Below are 10,000 nucleotides of genomic sequence, written 5' to 3' on the forward strand. Positions count from 1 at the left end.
TGTCATTTGCTCTAATGAACCCGATACTAATATGAATTTAGGACCTCTGTCTTACACCCTCTTTCTTTCTTTCTCTCTCTCTCTCTCACTCTCTCTCTCTCACTCTCTCTCTCTCTCACACACACACACACGCAAACACAACACGGGGTTTATTTTTTATTGTTTTTATTGTACTTTCATTCGATTTTCCTTTGTTTTGGGGTTTTTTTTTTGTCTACAACGTAATGATATATTGGGTTGTTTCGTTTTTTCTGTTTGTCCGCTGTAGCAAACCTACTCCTCCCTTCCCTTACGGTAGCTCCTCTGCTCTCCTCTGCTCGCTTCTCTCCATCCATCGTTTTGAACGCGCGACACTCCCCCAAACATACACACACCTTTTAACATTCGAATCCGGTCCATTTCTATTCGATCCCTGCCCTGCCCTGAAATACCTGCCGCGCTCCATATCTCCATTCTTCCTCGCTGGCCCACGCGAACCACCCACCGGGAAGGGATTTTTGCTAACCCCCTTCCTCGCCTCGGATCGAATGTCCTGTTTCTTGTCCCCATTCCGTTCTGTTTTCCACTTCGCTACAAATACACACTCGCACGCGCGCACACACACACACACACACACACACACATAGAGAGACATGCAGGGCAAGGAAACGTAGTAACGCTTTCACGGCACAAGGGCACCGCAATCATCATCGGCCTGGGTGCTAGGAGTTTATGCTCGAGGTGACATTCGACTGATTTGCTCTCAGTGTTGAGGCTTGCGTTGAATGTTGCGGTCTCGCAGGTGCCTGTTACTGTCGTGACGTCATGTCAATGTGTGGGTCAATAGCAGTCTATCGCACGGGGTCAAACAATGCGCCGAATGCTCACTACTCGGATACCTGGATGCAATGTCCGGCGTACAAGCAAGCAGCTAGCAGCAGTGTTTCGACATATAGGCCGGGGGGGTGGACAAAGAGGGATGTGTGTGTGTGTGTGTGTGTGTGTGTATGTGTGTGCCAGTGTGACAAGATGCGTTGCGTTTGAACTGCACTTCCAACGCATTTCCAACGCCCATTTCCACGCTGCTTCGCTCGCCTGATGTTATTGTTCAAGTGTGTATATATATATATATATATGTAAGTATATATGATTATATATGTATCTGTATGTATATATCCATATATATCTATGTACATACTGCTGTACACATACACATACATATTTATATCTATATATATAAATAAATATGTATATGTTTATACATATTGTATAGAATTAGCTTTTTTCTTCAGTTTTAATCATTTGATTTCTATATGTTAGGTTTTTCGGTTGTTCTCACTATTTGAAATTTGAGTTCTTATCCACTACTATTACTTTATAATACCCTTTAACATCGGTTTTTTTGTTTGTTTTATTCTATCCTCTTCTGCTTTTCCTTTTCCACCAACCACTTCGATGGACGAGCATGACCGTCCTGCCATGACCTCGCACTCTGCACCGTCTCTCTCGCTCTCTCTCGCTCTCTCTTTCTCTTTCTCTTTCTCTCTCTCTCTGCTTAGCATATGGTTAACTCAAACAACACTTTGTGTCAAATTAGCACATTTACTGTTCGGCTAGCACCTAACCCTATCTTAGCTCACACTTTCTCGCTCTTTCTTTCTCTCTGCTTTTTTTTGTCTCTCTCTCAAACGCACACTCTCTCTTGTATCGTCCGTTGCAGTTGTCATTCTATTATTCCTGTTTTCAGACATTCAAACCTATCCTCCGTTGACCAACACTTTACCTTTTTTCTGTCACTTTTCTTTCTCCACTTTTCTCTCTCTCTCTCTCTCTCTCTCTCTCTCTTCTCTATCTCTCTCTTCTCTATCTGTCTCTTTCTTTTGCTACTCTTTCTCTTACATGAAAAAATATACCCGTTGGACATGATTTGTCTCCCAGACGGTGAATTGTACACCTTTGCCAATCATTCCTACTTTCGAAATTCGATCCCTTCTCTTCTCTCTCTCTCTCTCTCTCTCTCTCTCCCTTTCTCTCCACCTCTCTCTCTCTCTCTCTCCCTCTCTCTTTCGCCCTTCCTTTTATTCTTTATCTCTCTTTCTTTCTCTTTTTCTATCATTTTCTATTTTCTCTATTGTTCTCCCTATAGCTTACTACCTTTACCGGTATTCTGCCTCTGCCCTGCGCCACAAAACCATTTCCCTTCACCGTTTCACTTCGGCACTACGTCCTGCGGTATAATTCTTGTTAAAAGGGTTTATGCGTTATAGAGTTTTAGAGTAAGAGCGCTAGTTGAAATGGGAATCATTACTTGCTAACCGGTGGCAAATTTTACTTTCTTTCGTTATCGAACCGCCTCACACAATCCTCCGCCCCAGCCACCATTGCTCTAGACCAAAATTCCACCGTTTCCGCACCTCCGGTAGGCCATTTAAGGAAAATACAAACCAGAGCTGCTGTTGCTGCGCTCTCTCTCTTGCTCTCTCTCTTTTTTTTAATGGCTCTCTCTCTCTCTCTCTGTTTCCCTCGGCGTATATTTCTGCGTAGTACTAAGCTGGCGGTCTGTTAACATGTACTAGGTGCTATATGCGGCTTTGATTAGACTCCACCTCGTCACCTCCGCTATCGCTGCCGGCGGCGGTGGTGGTGGTGGTGGGGTGCCCTGCTGTAAAGTGTGCGCGTTGAATATGAGGCTAGGAGCTAGGATGCATTTCCGATGCACTGGCAAACTTTTTCGGTAACGATTTCTAAAACTCTATTTATATAGGTATCCACCTTTTTGGGTTTTTGGGGGAGAGAGGAGACGGGGTAACGAGGAGAGAGGGGGCAGGGGGCATGTTAGTATGGCGGCTATCGTGCTGATTGTTTTAATGCTGGGCTACTGAGCTGTTTGGAGGGTTTTGGGGATGGGGTGGGGCTGGGGCTCTGTAATAAAGGCTTAGAGAGCGAGTATTTTGTGCGCTGTGGCTCATTTTCATGGTTTAGTGTATGCGTGTGTGTGTGTTTGATTGTGTGTTTGTGTTCTGCAGTTCTGCAGTCGAACCAGCCAGGCTTCTCGGCCTGGCACGATTTTTGCTGCGTTGTGCGTATCTCGACAAATTGTTCTGTCTCTCTTTCTCCCTCTTTATCGCCTGATTTCTCTTTATCTCTACTTTTTTACTTCTCTCTCTCTCTCTCTCTCTCTCTCTGTTTTCTCTTTCTTTCCCTGTCTGTTGTATTTTTGTTTTGTTTCGTTTTGTTTTTTTCCTCCTTTTTCCCCTTCGCTTCATGCTCACTATTTATTCCGCTGCACATTGCACATTAATCCAACGAGAATGTCTTCATTCGCTTGTCCTTCGCTTCTGTTTCTAGTAAGTTTGATCTCGCAAAATCTTCGTCCCCCCCCCCGGAAACATTCGCCCTTTTTATTAATATTTTTGTTTGCAATTTGAGTCAAGTTAAGTCTTCGCGCCGTCTCTCTCTCTCTCTCTCTCTCTCTTTCTCTATCGCTCACCGTTTTTAAGCAGGAAAAATAGTACGTTCTTTTAGAGTGTGTATTTTCTGGGTATGGTTTCGTTTTTTGTTTTTGTCATCTTGCTCTTGCTTGCTTTCACCTTCTTCTGCACCGTTTTCGTACCTTTACATATAGCTTTAACCAACAACCAGTTACATGAATGTACGTGCACGTTTTTTTGTTTCCGTTGTGTTGTTCTATTCCGCGCGACTGCTGCCTGTTTCTCTCTTTAGTATATTTTGTTTTGTTGTTACATTTTGTCGTGTGTCTGTGTGTATGAGTCTGTGTGTCAAAATGTTTCCACATTTAGGGTTTTGATCCTGTCTCTTCATCGATTTCATCTTCCACAATTTATTCCACCAATGTCCCATCCTTTCTCTCTCTCTCTCTCTCTCTCTCTCTCTTTCTTTCTCTATCACTCCTTCCTTCTAGCAGTAGATGATGCAGTGGTTCAGTTTCAACTGCGCTGTCCGCTGTGTATGTCTTTGGATTTGACGAGTGGACTTGGACTCCGTCCTCCCTGCTGCGATAGCTGGAGACGTCTGCTTACACGTCGTCACTGCTGTCCCGGGTCGTCACGCTCCGCGGCCGGTCGCATGGCAGGTAACGGTCTTGGTGGTAACGAAAAAGGGTCGCGATCGTCACCAGGTCCGAGGTCCGAGGAGCGCAACGTGCTTCGCCCCATCTCCGACTCGCCTCGCCTCGCGGGGACGGGGAAAACCCCTACAGGGGGGGGAAATACGGGGACGGCAATGGAACGGAAAGGAAAAGCTGGATTGGATCCAGTAATGCTTCGTGGTGGTGGTGGATCCGTCATCCAGGCAGCACGGCTGCTCAATGCTGTGCTGTCTCGATTCGGAGTCATTGGTGGTTCTGAACCAACACCACCACCACTACCACACAAGCTGGCCCGGGGTGTGCCAGGGAGCCTCGTGGCTCGAGCACGGTTTGGTCGACGTCTCGATAACGATTCCGACAGTAAACACCAGACACGCGCCACGTAAAAGGACGCCGAACGCCGAGTGGACGGGCGGGCTGGTGGGGGAGAGGTGGGCCAGTATCTACGAGGCGTTACATGGTGCGTGCCCCACAGGTGCTATCCCGCCGCCACACGCCACTACTACCGCCTAGTATTGTGTTATGTTGGCAATGTTAGATTAAATACTGATATTACTGTGTGTTTTTTTTCTCTTGCTTGCTGCATATGGCAAAAGGTATTCTATATAACTGCGGAACCCTCGGGGGGCGCACAACCCTGACTGATTATTAACTGTCTGTCTCTGTCTCTGTCTGTGTGTGTATATGTGAGTTATTTGTTCGACTGCTCTCCTCGAAACACGCGAAACGCGGATATTGCTTTGCCTGACTAATACTGCATTTGTGTGTGTGTGTGTGATTATCTGCGTTAATCTTCCCCCCGCCCGGGGAGGCTGTTGAGGTGTCAACGTTGAGGTCAACAAACCCATTAAGCTCGAGGCTCGAGCCACACTCAAGGGTCACTGGCTAGTCACTCACAACTATATTGCTGCTGCTGCTGCTGCTGCTGCTCTCCTATTCGGCTACTCTGATATGGCGCTAACATCTAGACACACCGAGGTCGTTCCAAGGAGAGGACGAGGGAGGTCCTACGGGACACCCTAAGCCTTAGAGACCTGCTGTATCGATTATGTATGTAGGTATTATGTAGTTGAAACTTGTTTTTCTTTAACCTCCCAGCTTTAACCCAGCTCCTATGTACAGATTGGTGCATACAGCACCCCACCTAACAGGACCTCAAAACCGCATTTCCCGGGGTGGCAGGTGGTGGCGCGCCTGCTCCCCTGGAAGGGGCGTGCCTGTTAGTCAATGTGTGTGAGTGTGTCCGTGTCGATTATCATTGATTATTGCTGCTACGTTGCCTTACGGTTTCCGGCGCCATTGCGGGTCGCCGGTCGCCCGAAAGGCTTTATAAGAACACAGGAAAAGGTGCGAGTGTTTGTGAGCGTGCGTGTGTGTGTGTACGGGCGCGCACAGCGAGGGAGATGGCGGGCAGCTCACTCTCCTCGCTCTCTTTCTCTCTCACACACACACACGCACACACACACGCACACACGCGCATCTAGATGCACACACTGATCGGAAGACTCGGTTGTTCTTGTTTTTGGATGAGCTGTGTCACCGTCGCCGTTGTCGTCGGCGGCCCCAAACGACAGTAAAAGTGTTTGCATGTCGTCTCTTTCCCTCTCTCTCTCTAGCTCCCCCTGGCCCTGGCCTTGCCACCCTCCCACTGCCCTACCCGTCGGGTCGGGAGCACCACCACCCGCCCCTTCTCATCCCTTTCCCCAACAATAGCTGGCACTACTCGCGGCGACGACCCTACCAACCCCCATCCCCTCAGCAGGGGGGTTGGGGGTGGCTCTAGGCAGTGGTGAGCCGCGGCGAGAGGGCCCCGGAAGGGGATCTCGAATGGTGGTGTGTGTGTTATGTGGTCGGCCCCGATCTTTGGCCCGATCTGCGTGGTTCTGGTTCTCGTCGGAATCGTTTTCGCTACCCCTTTAACCGACCGCGCAGACGAGGACGCGAACCGCGGCCGCTCATGCTACGAACGTAAGGGATGGGGTTGCGAAGAGATGACGAAGAAGGCACGGAGGGCAAATGCGCTGCAAAGCTCCTTATTGCGACCTTATGATGATGGACAAATTGACCATTGGCCCGTTTCTCTTGCACCGTGCACCGTGCACCGTGCCAGCGGTCCGTGAGCTGTAAGCCCTAATTACGCGACAAGGGTGCGACCACAGGGTGGGGGTTGAACGGGGTTACGACACTGCCAAATGACTAGACACGATCGATCCTTGCTCCGCATTGATAGATATACATAGAGAGCGACAGAGAGAGCGAGAGCGAAAGAGCGAGACAGCTGGTATCACCACTCTCTATCCCCCTCCCTACAGATAGCCCAGCGTGGAGTACGTTTTCACGTACGGCGTCTCGTCAACAGCGGACTCATCCCTTAAAATGGAAAGAAAAAGCGATAGTGAAAAATAGAACAGAGAAGAGAGAGAGAGAGCTGGCTGGCTGGCTACTTACTCGTCATCCCACGGGCATACCGCGTTACCACCCTTGCGCTCCGTTCCGCTCTCCTCCTCGCTGCGCTGCGCCCGCAAACACGCGTCCGTGTCCGGACGTTCCGGGTGTCGCTCGCGACGCTTCCGCCGCCTTGTCGCGTCCTCCACGATCACGACGTCATCCGTCGCATCCTTCTTCTGTTTCTTCTTGTTCTCTGCCTCCTCTTGCTCCTCTTTGTCCTCTTCCTTCGTCACTGTCACCAGTTCCTGTTCCTGCACCGCCTCATCGTGGTTCTCATCGTCGTCTTCGTCGTCGTCATCGTCGGGCGGATCCAGCTCAACTTCCGCCAACGGTGCGATCGAGGGGGCGGGCGTCGGTGCTGGTGCCACGCATCCCGGCACCAGCCCGGTCCCACCGACATCGCCGACCACACCGTCCAGCAGCAGCTCGTGGTAGTCGGTGGTGGCGCCCGAGATGCCCGACGGCACAACGCCCGACGGAGCACGATGCGGACATTGCTCCTGCTCGTGCTCGTGCTCGTGCTCGTGATGGTGATGCTCGTGATGGTGATGGTGATGCTGGTGGTGGGGATGGTGGTGGTGGTGTACCAGCAACACCTCCGGGAAGAAGTGTTCCTCCTCGTGCAGCGGTGACATGCTCGCTGACTCGAGCGTCTGCGTGGCAACGCTGGCCGCCGGTCGCGCCACCTCGCCCCTCGCCTTCTCCTTTTCCTCGCCCCCCAGTTCATCGTTCTCGTTGTCAGTCAACCGGTGTGGTGTTAGTGGCGGTGCATCCTCGTCCAGCGATGCGACCGCATAAATGACGCTTATCCGGGGCGTCCCGGTGATCGGTGATTCCGGTCCAGTGTCCTGTGTTACGGTCCTGCTCGCACTGCTTGCCGCAGTATCAGTTGCAGTAGTATTCATCGTAGCCGCACTAGAAGTAGTAGTAGTGGTAGTAGAAGCAGCAGTAGTAATAGTAGTAGTAACAGTAGTAGCGGTAGCACTAGTAGTAGTAGCGTTTATAGCCAGGGTTGTGTTGCTGGTTGCTGGAGCAGCTGAGCAAGGGATGGTAGCGATCAGTGAGACCGCGACACCGGTCGTGCCGTCCGTCCGTTGATCCGGCAGCACCGAACCGGGTGCAGTGCCTGCGTCCTGGTCCAGCGACTGCTGCCTTCGAGTGCAGTCCTCGGTGCGTGTTGGTGTTGCTGCTAGTAGTATTGGTGACGCTGGTGCTGGTGGTGCTGGTGCTGGTTCCTTCTCCTCGAAGCTCGTCGACAGTGAACCCTGGGAGACGCGCGCCTGCACCGACGACTGATGCGTCAGCGGTGGGTGTTGCTGCTGGTGCTGCTGGAATGGTGCACTACCGCCCGTGTCCGGCGGTGTCACTCCGCCACCACCACCGGTGGAGTTCGCACGCATACTGAACTGCAGATCGGACAGTCTACACAGGATGAGAACAGAGAACAAAGAGACAGAGAGTTAGACGCCCTTGCAAAGAACATGCCTGCCTGCCTCCTTGCCTGTCCTTACCTCGGTGCCATCGTCATCGAGGCTCGACGCTGCTCCGTTACGGCCGGTGCCAACCGCTTCGTGCTGTGGAAGTCACCATCGAGCGTGTTCTGGCGGAGACCGCAGGAGCGCTTCATTCGCTCCGACACTTCGCTGATCTCTGCTCCGGTAGCACGCATCACTGTATGTGTCGTACCTTTCGACGTGCTGCAATGGAATAGAGAGAGAGAGAAAGAAAGGAAGAGTGAGTGAGTGAGAAGGTACAGGGGAGTGTGTCGCGCTGAGCACTCACTCGGATCGCGGTTTCCCGGTGCTGGCTCCTGCGGCCGGTGCTCCTGTTGCTGGTGCTGGTGGCTGCTTGGCGTCGCTCTCATCCCACGGGCACACCGATACCGAGACGGACGTTTCCGGCGCTTTGTCCGGTGCTGTACCGGCCGTATCCCACGGGCATACCGCACACTGCGGCGCTGCCTGCGAGCCGCCTGCCTCCAGCGTCACCTCTAGCGTCGTCACGAGCGGTTTGCTCACCTCCCTTTGTGTTCCATGCGAAAAATGATGCGGTTTGTGTGTTTGTCGGTCGTATATGCATGTGTATGTGTGGGGGTGTGGGTGTGTGGCGAGACGAGTGGTAGTGGTGAAGAGGAAATCGGAAAAAGGAGAAGCGAATCAGTATCAGCGCAAGCACACGGACAGACACAGACACACGGACACGGACAGATAAAGACAGACACAAACAGACACAAACAGACAAAACAGACAGACAGACGGACAGACGGACGGATAGACGGACGGACAGATGGACGCAGGTACGTCACGGAAGGGGGTCACCGACCACAAACGGCCAAAACGGCAAAAGCAGCTCAGATGTAGAGTGAATATACACAGGAACACCATGGATCAACACGAACACACACACACACACACACACACACACACACACACACACACACACACACACACACACAAGTGGGAACTAGAGAGGTAGAGAATCAGAGACAGCTCGGTGGGTAAGAGAATAGAGAGCGAGAGAGGGAGAGAGGGAGAGAGGAAAAGAGAGAGAGAGAGAGAGAGAGAGAGAGAGAAATAAATGGGTGGAATGGGGACGATAGTACAAGGAATCAAGTCAAGAGACGCACAACGTAGTAGTACATATTGAAGTAATGAAGGGTTGGTACAGACGGAGAGCTGTGCTTATCACCTGATGCTGTGCAAGATGGCGGAGGTTCCGAAATGGGGGACAAAGGGTGGGTTTGGAATCGTGCTTCAAATAGAGAGGAGAAGAGATAGAGAAAGAGAGAGAGAGAGAGAAAGCGATCCTTTCAAACAGAAACCAAGAACCAGGCTAGGCAAAAGCAACAGCAACAACTGGAGCACTCTGCGATCGCGTGACGTCGATTAGTGAGACAGCTAAGCAGTCCCTGGCCTGGCCTGGGTTCCCTGGTACGCCTGGAACATGCGACACACACACACACACACGTACAGACACACCCGGTTGTACGCGGATTACAGTAGGAGTATAGGAATCACTACGCGAGGCTCAACACACGGTGTAACACGAGGCAGACAATGTCAATTCCTGGAGACCAGAGCCCCTAGGCATCATAACAGGATCCTAGCACACTGACCACACAGTCGAGGATTTGTGTGTGTGTGTGTGTGTATATGTGTCCACGACAAATTATGTTCACGACTCTTCAGGTCCACGGAGCAGTCTTTGTCCAAGACGTTTCCTCTAATTCAAAGTCCTAGTGTGTGTGTGTGTGTGTGTCTGTGTGTGTGTATAGACAGGAAGTTACAACAGCGGTTGAGGGTACACAAGAGGAGCAGGGGGTTGAGGGGAACATCGAAACAACGCCAGAGGGAGGGAGAGAGAAAGAGAAAAAAAGAGACAGAGAGAGAGAGAGAGAGAGAGAGAGAGAGCGACGGAAGGAGATAGTGACAGCGAGAAGAAGCCGGCCAGGTGGGTTGGTGGGTT

General features: G+C 51.3%; 1 protein-coding gene across 1 annotated transcript in view; it reads right to left on the reverse strand.

The window, feature by feature from the left end:
* Positions 1-4,039: 4,039 nt before the first annotated feature.
* LOC125955621 (uncharacterized) overlaps positions 4,040-10,000 on the reverse strand; it is a 14,262-nt gene continuing 8,301 nt past the window's right edge. Inside the window, exons 8-11 of the mRNA XM_049686764.1 lie at positions 8,318-8,557; positions 8,047-8,232; positions 6,536-7,957; positions 4,040-6,457 (exon numbers count right to left, since the gene is read on the reverse strand). Coding sequence (XP_049542721.1) covers positions 6,394-6,457; positions 6,536-7,957; positions 8,047-8,232; positions 8,318-8,557 — 1,912 coding nt within the window. The 3' untranslated portion in view covers positions 4,040-6,393. The remainder of the gene's footprint in view (positions 6,458-6,535; positions 7,958-8,046; positions 8,233-8,317; positions 8,558-10,000) is intronic.

This window comes from Anopheles darlingi, chromosome X (genome assembly GCF_943734745.1).
Source record: "Anopheles darlingi chromosome X, idAnoDarlMG_H_01, whole genome shotgun sequence".
Classification (NCBI taxonomy): Eukaryota; Metazoa; Arthropoda; class Insecta; order Diptera; family Culicidae; genus Anopheles; species Anopheles darlingi.